The 13,742-nt window shown below is 51.0% G+C and overlaps 2 protein-coding genes and 1 non-coding gene across 8 annotated transcripts in view; 1 reads left to right on the plus strand and 2 right to left on the minus strand.

Moving 5' to 3' along the window:
- The first annotated feature begins 2,579 nt into the window (after positions 1-2,579).
- On the plus strand, positions 2,580-4,247 carry EVA1B (eva-1 homolog B). Its single transcript, XM_077150291.1, has 3 exons — positions 2,580-2,780; positions 3,185-3,282; positions 3,539-4,247. Exons 2-3 carry the CDS (start codon positions 3,216-3,218, stop codon positions 3,970-3,972), a joined length of 501 nt encoding a protein of 166 aa, XP_077006406.1. The 5' UTR covers positions 2,580-2,780; positions 3,185-3,215; the 3' UTR covers positions 3,973-4,247.
- Positions 4,248-5,037: 790 nt separating this feature from the next.
- Positions 5,038-13,742, minus strand: part of SH3D21 (SH3 domain containing 21) — a 34,798-nt gene continuing 26,093 nt past the window's right edge. For 5 of the 6 annotated variants that reach the window (XM_077150290.1, XM_077150285.1, XM_077150287.1 and 2 more), the window contains 6 exons: positions 6,910-7,000; positions 6,775-6,818; positions 6,546-6,640; positions 5,470-6,365; positions 5,315-5,378; positions 5,038-5,224 (listed from right to left, as the gene is read on the minus strand). In XM_077150290.1, the coding sequence (XP_077006405.1) occupies positions 5,153-5,224; positions 5,315-5,378; positions 5,470-6,365; positions 6,546-6,640; positions 6,775-6,818; positions 6,910-7,000 (1,262 nt within the window). In that variant the 3' untranslated portion in view covers positions 5,038-5,152. The remainder of the gene's footprint in view (positions 5,225-5,314; positions 5,379-5,469; positions 6,366-6,545; positions 6,641-6,774; positions 6,819-6,909; positions 7,001-13,742) is intronic. The other variant, XM_077150286.1, reaches the window with a different exon arrangement.
- Positions 12,644-12,750, minus strand: LOC143675177 (U6 spliceosomal RNA). The gene has a single exon (XR_013171421.1). It is a non-coding gene; the product is annotated as a U6 spliceosomal RNA (small nuclear RNA).

Here is a 13,742-nt window from a genome sequence, read left to right on the forward strand (position 1 = left end):
ATAACCCAGGCCCCCGGATGAATTCTGGCCTCACCTTTGCCTCTCAGCTCAATTTAGCATGGCTGCACATGTCGCCTTTCTGTCGTTTTTCTACCCCCACCCCCAACCCCACCAGACTCTTGTCGCCAACTCCTTCTCCAGGACACTCTTCAATGTCAAATGTCTAGGGCTCTGCTTCAGACCTCTGCTCTTCTCTCCCTGCCCCCTCGCCCTTGGTGATTTAGCTTAACTATTGAGGATATTCAACTATTTCCAGCCCAGGTGCCTCTCTGACATCTCCACTAAGTAGCCAACAGACATCTCAAATCTAACAAATATAAAATGAAACCCTGACTCTCTCAAAACCCTCCTCCCACATAAGCTCTCCTCCAGTGCTCAGGTTAAAAATCAAGTTGCCCTAAATTCCTCTTTCCCACCCATCCGCCATCCAGGGACTCCTGCTGGCCACAACCAGCAGCATATCACCTGCATCTGACTACTTCTCATCTCTGCCCCTGGCCGACCTGGTCCCAGCCCCTGTCCTTGCCCAGACCGTGGCCACCTGCTCACTTCTCTCCCTGCTTCCATTCTTGCCCTGCCCGACCTACATTGCGCCACGGAGTGATCTTTTCAAAGTGCCTCATGGGACCATGACATGCCCTTGGTTAAAACTCTCACCACTACATTACAATAAAATCCAATCTCCTTAGCAGGACCCGCGAGTCCCCACGTGATCACCCTATCACGCTCCCCTGCTCTCACAGCATACCATACCCACCAGTTTTCTATCCGCCCTGGAAGAAGCCAAGTACACTCCTACCCCAGGGATTTTGCACTTGCACTCAGCGGTGCCTGGACCACTCTCCCCTGGATCTTTTTTCTTTCTTCCCTAGAGCAGTGAGAATGTTCTCACACCGAGTGTTGAGTGTTGTGGTGAATCCCCTAGACCTCGGCCTGGCAGCCTCCTCCTCAGGATTCCAATCTCACCTCAGATGAGACCCTGCAGAGCCACCCCCAGCTGTCCTCCGTCATACTACCCTATTCCATCATCCTCTCACCATTCAGCTGCACCCCAAATCACCCTCTTTATGTGTTCTTTGTCTTTCCAACTTAGCGTATCAGCTCCACAAGAGCAAGGGCTTCTGTCCAGGCTGTTTACTGCTGAACCCCCATTATCTGGGAAGTGCTGGCACATGGTGTATTTGTGGACTAGCCACCATATGGAGTTGTACACAGACATAGCTGCCCCCACAAAAATACTCAACCAGATACCACATTAATAGACACCCAAATAAATAGATGTGGGCAGAAATACCTCCACACACACACACACATTATACACAAAACAGACCTGTCACCCAGTCCCATCCCCATCTCCACGGGGTCAGCCCTAGCCCATCCCCCCTCTCCATCTGCCCTCTGCTTGAACCCAGTCGCAGGACTGGGAGTGGGGGGTCTCCAGCCGGGACAGGGAGGGGTCGCTGGCCCACAGGCCTCAGGCAGTGCCTTCAGCTATGCCTGCAATTTCCTCTCCCCCTTTCTTCCCTCCTCCTTTCTAAGGCTCCTGCCAAGAAGGCCTCCCCCCTCACCCCAGCCTCCGCACAGGGAGGGGGGGCCCCGGAGGAGGGGGTACTGGGAGTCTGGACGAGAAGACCCCAGCTGCACACACAGATGGGGCAATGCACTATGTGCATAAGCCCTGAGCCCGGGCGGAAATGCATGTGCACATGGGCACATTTAGCTACAGGGAAACGCATCCCTGCCACGCGCTCAGGCCCAGGGCATGGGAGCTCGCGTGTACACGCAGAGGCCCCACGCTGGGTTCTGCAAGGCTGCCCCCAGCCTGGCTCCAAGCCAGGTCCCATAATCATTAACCCTGCATGACACAGAGCATGGCCAGCTGGACACACTCAGTGCCCGGGCCCTGGGAGGAGGGGCAGAGAGGCCTTTTCTCCAAGGAGGTTGAGGCACTAGGGGGCTGGAGGCCTTTGGGGAAGGACTGGGAGCTGGGACCCAGCAGCATCTGAGCTGGGAAGGAGGGGCAGTTTTCCTTGGGTGAGGGGCCAGGGGCCTGGGGGAGGAGCCATGTAAAGGGAAGTGGTTAAGAACCTGGACTTTAGGGTCAGGGGGCAGTGAGTTCAAATCCTGAATGGCAAATTCATTCAATCTCTCCTGGCTCAGTTTACTTATCTGCAACGTTGAGATAACGGTATCCATGTTATAGGATTATTAGGATTTTTTTTTAGGCGGGGGGAGGGGTGGTGTGTGGAGGTGCACGGGTGGGCCGGAAGGGCTCCTGCGTGGCAGGTGAGCATTCTACCACTGGATCACCAGGGCACTTCGGTTATTAGGATTAAGTGAAAGAATAAAGGATTCGCCCTTTGCCTGTCACCTCTTCTGAACGTCAACATCATTATTTTTGTTGTTGTTAGTAGTCTGGGGGTGGGTCCCTGCAACCGGCCTCCCGGGCGGTTTCCTGTGGGGAGCAGACGGGCCCCCGCAGGCCTCGCCCCCCTCCTCCTGGGCGCTCTCTCCTCTCCCCTTCCTCTCCCGGCCCTTTTCCTCCCCGCCTCCCCCGCCCGCCCCGCCCCATCCCTCCTCTTTCCTCCGAGGAAACTTTCCGCCCGCTGGTCCGTCGGCCCGTGTCCGGCCCGCGCTGCCGCCGCCTGGGAGCCGAGGCGGGCGGGTGGGGCGGCCGGGACCCGGCGGGACGGGAGCAGCCGGGCCACGGGCGTATGTGGCCGCCCGGGACAGACGCCGGAGTCGCCGGGGTCGTGCAGCCGGGAAGCGGGACGTCGACGGTGAGCGAGCCCGGGCCTCCGGGCCGATGGGTCCCCGCGGGGCGGGCTGGATGCGGGGAGGGAGGCGGCCCGGCCTCTCCGGAGGCCGCCTAGGAAGTCGGGGGTGGCGGCCGCGTCCCTGCTCTCCATCCTGCTCCCCAGACGGCGGCGAAGCCGGGCCTCTGCAGGAGACTCCGGGAGGAGGCGGAGCGTCGTGCGGCCCTTTCCCCCGGCCGGGGGATGGAGGGGCGACCAGGCCAGCGGGATGACCCCAGCCCCCAAGACCAGGCCCAGGCCTGCGGCAGAGTCAGGGACGCCCCTCCTCCTGGGTGGCACCTGGGGCTGCTCCCCCGGGTAGTGGCGCTGCCTGGGGGAGCGCGCAGCTCTGGACTGGGGGGAAGGGTCTGACCTTGCTGACCTCGCAGGCGGACAGGGGAGCTACCCACCCAGAGCAGTATGGACGCCCCCAAAAGGGACATGGAGTTGCTCAGCAACAGCCTGGCGGCCTACGCACACATCCGCGGTGAGCGCTGGCAGCCGGAGGAGCCCCGGGGGCACGCACCCCTCCCTGCCCCTTTTAGGCCCCATCCTACCCATTGGCATCCCTCACCCCCTCCACGCCCACCCTCACTGCCCCACAGCGCCCGTGGGCGGCTCCCTAAGATCCTCCGAAGTCGGTGACGGCCTTTGCAACCTAACCTATACCCTGGAGTCTTTTCGAGAAGGAAGGACTCCCACCCGCCGGGGCTCCAGCATGACCTCTGCCCTCTGCCCCATAGCTAACCCCGAGAGCTTTGGCCTCTATTTCGTGCTGGGCATCTGCTTCGGCCTGCTGCTGACCCTGTGCCTACTAGTCATCAGCATCTCCTGCGCGCCCCGCCCGCGGCCCCGGGGCCCCGCTCCACGCCGCGACCCCCGCAGCAGCACCCTCGAGCCCGAGGATGACGATGACGACGAGGAAGAGGACACGGTGACGCGGCTGGGCCCCGACGACACGCTGCCGGGCCCTGAGCTGTCCCCGGAGCCCGACGGGCCCCTCAGCGTCAACGTCTTCACGTCGGCCGAGGAGCTGGAGCGGGCGCAGCGGCTGGAGGAGCGGGAGCGCATCCTGCGGGAGATCTGGCGCACCGGGCAGCCCGACCTGTTGGGCGCCGGCACCCTGGGGCCCAGCCCCTCGGCCGCGGGCACCATGGGCCGCATGCACTATTATTGACCCGCCCGGCTCCCGCTGCAGCGCACTCTGGGTACAGGACATAGAGAAGAGCCTGGAGCCGCTCCCGACCTTCGGACTGCCCCCTTCCACGGTGCAATGGGGCCCCGCCTCCACGGCGCCCCTGGTGCTATTGAGCAAGGACCCGGGGAGGCAGCCTTCCCCGCCCTGCAGATGTCCTTGGGGGGAGGGCAGAATATGGGATTCCCAGATCCCCACCTCCTCTCTAGGGGATGGTGAAGCGGTGACGTGACCAATGAAAGTTGCATTCTCAGTGACTCAGCCTCTCCCTCTATTAGCCTTACCCAGGGCCCTCCAGGCTCCTGCCACGCAAGTGGCCCCAGGGCCAAGGCCCCACTCCACTGCTTTGCCCTGCTGCACCCACCCGATGCCTCGGCACAAACGCTTGTTTTCACGTCATTGACGGCAAAAACACACTCCTGCACCCACACTCCACTATCACACCAATCTCCACACTAGCAACTTTTTGTGCTCACACACACAGAACAGGTATCGCCACATGCAATCTTTACCCGCAAACGCCTGTGCGCACGGCACACCTGTGCCTACAAATGCACAAGGTTCATGCATACATGCGCACACCCACCAGGCCTCAGGGGACCCTGACTTTGAGGACAAGATCCTGTAAGCCCCAGTGGATCGTGGGCCTGAGCTGGCTGTGGACGTGGAGTTCCTGTAGGGGTCGGGTGCATTCCTGTGAGTCCCTCTGAGCGGGCACTTGGGGCCAACTGGGAGGAGTCGGGGCTCGGGAACTGGTCCGGCCGGCCCCGCCCCTGGTGCACAGCTGGATTCCGGAATCCAGGCCCCACGGGTCGGCCTCTGCCTCGGGGGGCCCCTCCTGCCCGCCAGGGCTCCAGCGCGGGGCTGGCGTCTGAAGGAGAAACCCGCCTCCCTCCACCATCCGGTGGATAAAAATAGCCGCGCGCAGGCTTGGGGAACGGTAATGGGAGCCACATGTTGGCCAGATGTGCCCGGGAGAGACCGCCAGGAATGCGGGGAACCGGGAGCGCCAGCCTGGCCCCGCCCCTCGCACGGACCAGGCACAGCGCGTGCACTAGGCGAGTTTACTTTCTCTAGTTTCCCGAAATCCTGTGCAAGGACGTGGGTGGCCGAAGCCATAAGTCCTTCTAGGCCGGACCGTGATCCCTCCCGGGGTCCGCCCTCACTGCGTCTGCGTCTGCGCATGGATGGAGTCCCGACCTGGGGATTCGCGAGTCTTCTGCACCATCTGAATCTGGGAGGGAAAGGACCTCAGGGGAGGGGCAGTGCCAGCACCACCACCCCCGCCCCCCTCACACACACCTGGGCCTCACAGCCCACTCACCTCCAGCAACAGGCGCTTCTCCCGCTCGTTCTTCAGTTCCTCCCAGATGTTGGTCAGCTTCCTTCTGCAAATGCAAGACCGGGTGGTGAGGGGGAAGGTCGGGTAGGCCTAGAGACCAGGCCTTCTTCCCACACCCGGCCCCATCCTCCACTCACTCCAGCTGCATTCCCATCAGCTCCAGCGACCTCCTCAGACACTCCATCTCGTCCTTTAGACTTACTATGTCGACACCGTCACCCTTGCTTTCTGTGAGATTTTGTGGGGCCAGGGGATGGAGGGAGGGGTCCTCCTGGGGGTCTGGAGTCTGCTCGTTGGGATGCAGTTTCTTTGGGGCGGGGGCCACCTCTGAAGTGGGTACCTCCTCTTTGGGAGATACCTCCTCCTCTTCCAGGTGCATCTCCTTTTTAGGAGGCACCTCCTTGTTCAGGGCCATATCCTCTTTCGGGGTACTCTCATCTTGGGCAGGTGCCTCCTCTTGGAGGGTTATAGCCTCTGCCTGTGGTTTGGGCTTTTCAATGGAGGGCAGGGACCTGGGCTCAGGCTGGAGGGGGGAGTTGTCCCTCTTCTCCAGGGGGTGTTTCATCAAGCAGAGGAAGCTCTCTAGGGAGTGAGGCTGGCGCAAGGGCTCCTTGGGTACGTGGACCTCCTCTTGGGATTGAGTCTCCTTGGCCACAAGGGGCTTGGCCTGCTGTGGGGCTTCCTCGGGGAAGATGAGATGAAGTTGAGCATTGTCTTGGGTGGAGGCCTCCTCAGAGGACACCTCGTCTAGGGAAGGGGCCTCTTCCCCACAAGGGGCCATCTTTGAGTAAGGGGCTTCATCCTCAGGTGGGGCTTCTGGGACAGGGGACTTATCCACAAAAAAGACCCTCTCTGGTGTGGGGGACTTGGCAGGAGTTGGGGTCTTCTCCACAGTGGTTACTTTGTCCAGGGTCGGGATCGTCTCTGGGGTGGCAGCACTATCTGGAGACAGCGTCTTTACTGGGGTGGAAGTCTTGTCCAGAGTGGGGCTTTTATTCACAGAAGAGGCTTTTGCTAGGCTGCTCTGCTCCTGCTGTGGGTGATGGAGTTGGGGTCTTAGCTGAGGGCAGTATATACTGAAGATTTGAGTCTGGTTCCCCTTTGCCTAGCCTAGGATCCTTTGCCCTTGCACACCAGATCGCTGAGAACCAGACTCTTCCCATTCCCTTTTCTGCCTCCATCCTCCCCATCGTCATGTCTTATGGCCTCTCACCTGACTGGGCATAGAACATTGCCGGGGATTCTGGGTTTTGGTTCGCTTTCTGCCAGGATAGCCAGGATTCCCATTGAGGAAGCTTACACTGCAACCTATAAGAACAGGACCTTAGGGGCCCAGGCCTACTCTGACCCTCAGTCTCTTCCCATCTCTGTCCCTCAGCACAACCACCTCACCCCTATCCCCTAGTGTTACCCCACTGGAGTCACAGGAGTCATGCCCTTACCTGAGTCACGGGAGGGGTGCTTCTGACTTTCCCCGTTAGGTGTCCTGGAACATACCTTCATCAGACCCTGGGTTTAGGGGGCATTTACTTTGTACCCTCTTCCCTTTTTTCCCACCCTCATGTCCTGCTCCTTACTTGGTTCTGCCAGGCCCAGTCGGGGCTGTCACCAACTTCTTGACTATAGGGATGGCTGTTTTAGGCATCTTTTTGGGTTCTTTAACAGGAACTGGAAGAGGAGAGAGAAGTAAGTCAAATGTCATGCATGTGTTCATTCATTCTATAATCACTGATCCTGTCCTGTCCTGTGCTGTGCAGGGGACTAGAGACAGGAGATGAATCATATTCTGATTGCCCTAAGCCACAATGAGAAGGTGGCATCAGAGTAAACACCTGAAGCACTCAGCCACTTTGATGTTGCGTCCGTGGCCACAGATATTATCATATACAGATACATACACAAATGCACTGACAGTATAGTGGGTAAGAGCATGGATTGTACAGCCAGACACCAGCATTAAATTCCAAATCCATTACTTGTAGCTGTATGAGAACTTGGGCAAGTGACTTTACCTCTCTGAGCCGCAGTGTCATCAGTAAAACACGCGTATTACCAGTACACACCTCGTAGGGGTGTTGTGACATGTGAAAGACTGAATACATGAGAAGTGCCTAGAAGACTGTCTGGCATAAAGTCAAAGCTCAGTAAATACTAACCTGACTTCTGCTTTTAGTATGTGGCTGACTGGTTGTTCTGAAGAACCACTAAGAACAATTACTATTTAGGACACATTTTTTCAGGCACAGCTAGACCTAAAAGAGGTAGGGGAGATGCACAAAAATGGAAGAAGAGGCCAGAAAGCAACTGAAAGGGAAGCACTGCTCAGTGGATGTTGAGCCTTGGGCCTGTGGGGGGGAGGTGTCCAGACTCTGCTCCCCCACCTTCCAGGAGGGAGGGCTGGAGTGGGCTCTGGTGGCTGGTCCTCTCTAGTTACCAGAAAAAATAGAAGCAAATCTTGTCTGGAAGAAACCTTCCCCAACTAAGGTCTGCAAGACTCCCACAGACTAAGCTCAAGTAGTAACTCATTAAAGATCACAAAGCACACAAGAAGGCAAGCCACTGACAGCAGTGTCAGCAGATAAAAAACACAACAGATAATGGAATTGTCAGAGACAGCACATTGCAGTTATGTAAAACATACTTGAATAAATAAAGGATGGACTGAACCAATGCACCATTAGGAATAAACAGACGTGGAAAAAGCACAAGACAAGTTGAACTGCTAGGAATAAAAAATAGCGTTCTTGAAATAAAGTGCAAGGCAGAGATCAAACAGCAGATTAGATAGAGCCAAAAAGCTAGAGAGAGAATTAGTGAACTATAACCATAGCAAGACAAGGAGTAAAACAATTGAAAACACTGTTAAAAGTAATGTATAACAGAGGAGGGATTTAACTATGGCTGAGTGAAGTGGTAGGCAAATCCTCTCCCCAAAATACAACCATGTAGCTGGATAAAATTGACAGAACAACTGTTTCAGGGCTCTGGAAATTTCCCAAAGGCATATAAGGCATATAATAATCTGAGAAGTGTTTATGCTTGATAGTGCTCCCATCCCTCCCTCCAGCTTGGTACATATGGATGTTCTGCCAGGGCGGAGCAGGTGGTGAGGAGCAGCAGCAGTTTTGCTGCCATGGTTGAAGGGACTGGTGGTGATGCACACGTCCATATACATTACATGGATGTGACCTTGGGAGCACATGGGTAGGACAAATTGCTCCACTAGCCTGAGATTGCAGTCATATTCCTGGCTGAGGCTGTGTTCCTGGGCAGCAGAGGCTGAAGAATCTTAAGTTATCCACACATTCCTAGCAATTCTGAAGCTGCCTGAATGCTCAGTGGATATGTAAAAGGTCCAAGACAAAGGAAAACCCAGGGGAGACCTGAAAATGATCTGGAATTTTAATGTCCCCCATAACACACAAAGACCCATTAGCAGAGGATGGAAGCCTTGTTTACTCAGTGTGTCTGAGCACAACCTATGTCCAATTCTTGGCTGAGCAATAAGCTGTGAAGACAAGATTGACCTCTAAGAAGCCACACTTCTTTTTGTTGTTGTTGTTACTGTTGTTTTTCCTTCTTGCTGCTCCAGAATATAGGAGGCTAGGGGGCTTAAATATCTTTCTGGCATCACAATTGACTTTTTTTTCCTTCTTTTTTTGTGAACAATAGTATATATACAAAAAAAAAAAGCTATAAATTTCAAAGCACAGCACCACAATTATTTGTAGAACATATTTCAGACTTTGATATGAGTTACAATTCCACAATTTTGGGTTTTTACCCCTAGCTGCTCTAAAATACTGGAGACTAAGATATCAATTTAATGATTCAGCATTCATATTCATTTATTAAGTCCTATCTTTTATGTATAATTCCACCATTACCTTTGATCTTTCCATGCCTCTCTTTGGGGTTATTTGGGTTATGGCAATTCTAAATTTTTGATATTGGAAGGGTCTGTCACCAATATGGGGTAGGGAGATGTTCTGGAGAGGCTGGGCTAGGTTTCAGGACTTATCTGGACCAGGGACCTATCTGGAGGTTGCAAGTTTCTGGAAAGTTACTCTAGTGCCTGGAGTCCTTGTGGAATCTCATATATTGCCCTAGGTGTTCTTTAGGATTGGCTGGAATGGTCCTGGTTGGGGGTTGGCAGGTTATGATAGGTAGCAAGGTCTACCTGAAGCTTGCATAAGAGCCACCTCCAGATTAGCCTCTCGACTCTATTTGAACTCTCTCTGCCACTGATACTTAATTAATCACACTTCTTTTCCCCCTTTTGGTCAGGATGTAATTGTTGAACCCATGGTGCCAGGTCTGGATTCATTCCTGGAATTCATCTCCCACGTCACCAGGGACACTTTCATCCCTGGATGTCATGCCCCATATATGCGGGAGGGCAATGATTTCACTTGCAGAGTTGGGCTTAGAGAAACTGAGGACACACCTGAGCAACAACAGAGGTCCTCCAGAAGTAACCCTTAAGCATGCCTATAGGTAGTCTAAGAAAAGCCACACTTTTAAAAAATATCAAACTGAAGTTGAAGCAGAGAGACTGGGACTAGAGAATGGTTGAATGTCCTTAGTTGCGAGCCCACCAGGGGCAGGTGGCATGCAGGAGGCACAGGTCCAGAGGAAACTGTGTGCACCTGCGCTCTGTCCTAGGAGGCCTTCCATCCTGGGTCTGCAGCTAGGACTTCTGCGGGGAGCCTGGAGAGGGACAGACCTGAATCCTTGTGCAGAGGGACTGCTGAGTTGGTACACGGTACCTGTTCCCACTCCTGAGGCAGCCCAAGGTGGGCACCTGATTTTGGGAGAGACCAGAGGGTCCTGCCCTGGGGATGAGGGGGGAATGTGGAGCAGAGCACATGTGATGGCTGGCCAGGGAGGGAGGCTCGTGGACTCCTGGACCCACTTCCCTTTACCCACGGAGGCCCGGGAATCTTGAGCATGCACAGACAGACCAAGCCAGGCGTCATCACCTTTTTTTTTCTTCCTAGTGTATAGGCTGGGAGTAAACCCAGGTCTCTCACATGACAAGTGAGCTTTCTACTGCTGAACCACCTGTGCAGCCTTTCTCTGCCTAGTTTTTAACAGCCCGTCAAGTATTTTATTTATTTATTTATTTATTTTGGTGTATGGCCTGGGAGTTACACCTGTATCTACTGTATGACAGGTGGGAGTTCTGCCGCTGAACCACCTGTACATCTTTTCTGCCTAGCTTTTAAGAAACCACAAGTAGAACTGCACCCCCTACATGGGATCCAGACCTTGGTTTGGCAGGGAATTACTGACAAGCCAAGTGCAAAAGGGAACCTTCAATGCAAACCCAAATAAATGCAAAACATTAGACAAGTGAAGGAAACCAACTTGTAAAATAACCTTATTAAGATAATCAAATGCCCTACCCACAACAGAAAATCACAAAGCACACGAAGACACAGACAGAAATGGTCCAGTTAAATGACCAAACCAAAACACCTATTCATATAAGAACACCTATTCAAACATATTTGTAAAGAAATAAAGGATATCAAGAAGACACTAGATCCATCCAACACAACAAGCAAACTCAGCACTCTCTCCCTGTCTATGTGGACATGACTCCCAGGGGTGTGACCCTCCTGACAACGTGGGACAGAAATCCTAGAATGAGCAGAGACTCAGCATCAAAGGATTGAGAAAACCCCTAGAATGAGTTGAGACTCAGCATCGGGGGATTGAGAAAACCTTCTCGACCAAAAGGGGGAAGAGAGAAATGAGACAAAATAAAGTGTCAATGGCTGAGAGATTCCAAACAGAGTCAAGAGGTTATCCTGGAGGTTATTCTTATGCATTAAATAGGTATCACAAAAAAAAAAAAAATAGGTATCACCTTGTTAGTCAAGATGTAGTGGAGAGGTTGGAGGGAACTGCCTGAAAATGTAGAGCTGTGTTCCAGTAGCCATGTTTCTTGAAGATGATGGTATCATGATATAGCGTTCACAATGTGACTGTGTGATTGTGAAAACCTGGTGTCTGATGCTCCTTTTATCTACCTTATCAACAGATGAGTAAAACATATGGAATAAAGATGAATAATAGGGGGAGAAAATGTTAAAATAAATTTAGATTGAAATGCTGGGGATTGGTGAGGGGGAGGGGTGGGGAGTATGGTATATTAAAAAAAAAGAAGAAGAAGACACTAGAAGAGCATAAAGTAGAGTTCAAAAGATGAAATAGAAAAATAGCAGATCTCAAAGGGATGAAAGATACTGTAGACCAAATCAGAAATAAAAGGGGAAAACAATAGCAAATTTGAAGAAGAGGAAGTAAGACTAAGTGAGCTAGAAAATAGAACAATTGAACTAGAGCAGAAAAGGAACAAATGACAAGAAATATGGGGGAAAAAATGGGACTGAATTTCAAGGAAATGATGGACAAAAAAAGGTGCACAAATATAAGAATTACTGGTATCCCAGAAGGAGAAGAGAAGAGTACAGGGCTGGGAAGGGTAGTTGAAGAGATAACCAGAGAAAACTTCCCAACCCTTATAAAAGACATAAATATGTATATCAAAGAGGTCCAACAAACCCCAATATAATAAATATAAAAAGGCCTACTCCAAGATATATACTAAGCAGACTATCAAATGTTGAAGTGAAGCAGAAAGTCCCAAAAGCAGCATGAGAAAAGTAATCTACTACATAGAAGGGAAAACACATAAGACTAAGTTTGGGCTACTCAACAGGCACCACTGGAGGTGAGAAAGCAATGGTATGGCATATTTAAGATCCTGAGTAAGAAAAGCTTCCGCCAAGAAATCTTTATCCAGCCAAGATGTCCTTCAAAATTATGGGAGCGATTAAAATCTACAAAGACAAACAAAAACTGAGAGAACTGTCAACAAGAGACCTGCCCTACAAGAAACACTAAAGGGAGTTCTGTCAGCTGAAAAAAAGAGAAGAGGGAGGTATGGAGAAGGACAAAGAATTGGAGAGAACCAGTAAGGGTAACTTAAAGGATAAGAAGAGAGAGAGGAATACAAAATATGTATATGACAAGAACTAAAAGATAAGAAGGTAGATTCAAGAGTTGCATGTAATTTACAATAATGACCTTGAAAGTTGGACTAAACTCACCAATGAAAAGATACAGAGTGGCAGAATGGATTAAAAAAAGATGATCCATCTATATACTGTTTACAAGAGAAGCATCAGAGACCCAAGCATACAAATAGAGTGAAAGGATGGAAAAAGATGTTCTATGCAATCTGTAACCGAAGCAAAAGGGGATAGCTACACTAATATCAGATAAAATACACTTTTTTTTTAAATAATGGACTGCTTCACGAATTTGCACGTCATCCTTGCACAGGGGCCATGCTAATCTTCTCTGTATTGTTCCAATTTTAGTATATGTGCCATCGAAGCAAGCACCAGATAAAATACACTTTAAATGTAAAGACATCATAAGAGACAAAGAAGATCACTACATAAACAAGAAGAAATAATCCTAAATGTTTATACTCCCAATCAAGGAGCTCCAAAGTACACGATGCACACATTGGCAAAACTGAAGGAAGCTACAGATGTTTCAACAATAATAGCAGGAGACTTCAATACACCACTCTCCTCTATTGATAGAATAACCAGAAAGAGGATCACCAAGAAAACTGATAAATTGAACAATGTGATAAATCAATTAGACCTAATGGATATATAGAGAGATTGTTACACCCCAAAATACTAGGATAAACATTATTCTCCAGTGTTCATGGAATGTTCTCTAGGATAGATCATATGCTAGGACACAAAACAGGTTTTGATAAATTTAGTAAGATTGAATTTAAACAAAGCACTTTCTCTGATCACAAGGGAATGAAGCTGGAAATTAACCACGAGAAAACCAGAACTTTCACAAATATATGGAGATTAAACCACACAATCAGTGAGTCAAAGAAGAAATTGCTAGAGAAATCACTAAATATCTGGAGATGGATGAAAATGAGAATACAACATATCAGAACTTATGGGATGTGGCAAAGGCAGTGCTGAGAGGGAAATTTATTGCTGTAAATACCTATATTAAAAAAATAAGGGGTGGGCAATGGTGGCTCAGTGACACAGTTCTCACCTGCCATGCTGGAGACCCGGGTTCAATTCCTGGTGCCTGCCCATGTTAAAAAAAAAAAAGGAGGAGGAGGAGAAAAATTTGAGGAATTAACTGCTCACTTGGAGAAATTAGAAAAAGAACAACAAACCAACTTCAAAGCAAATACTTGAAGACAAATAACAAAGATCAAAGCAGAAATAAATGAACTGGAGAACAAAAAAACAATAGAAAGAATCAATGAAACCAAAGTTGGTTTTTTAGAAAATCAATACTTTGTTGGCTAAGCTGACAAAGAAAAAAAGAGAGGATGGATATA

The sequence above is a fragment of the Tamandua tetradactyla genome, chromosome 2 (genome assembly GCF_023851605.1).
Source record: "Tamandua tetradactyla isolate mTamTet1 chromosome 2, mTamTet1.pri, whole genome shotgun sequence".
In the NCBI taxonomy this organism is placed as follows: Eukaryota; Metazoa; Chordata; class Mammalia; order Pilosa; family Myrmecophagidae; genus Tamandua; species Tamandua tetradactyla.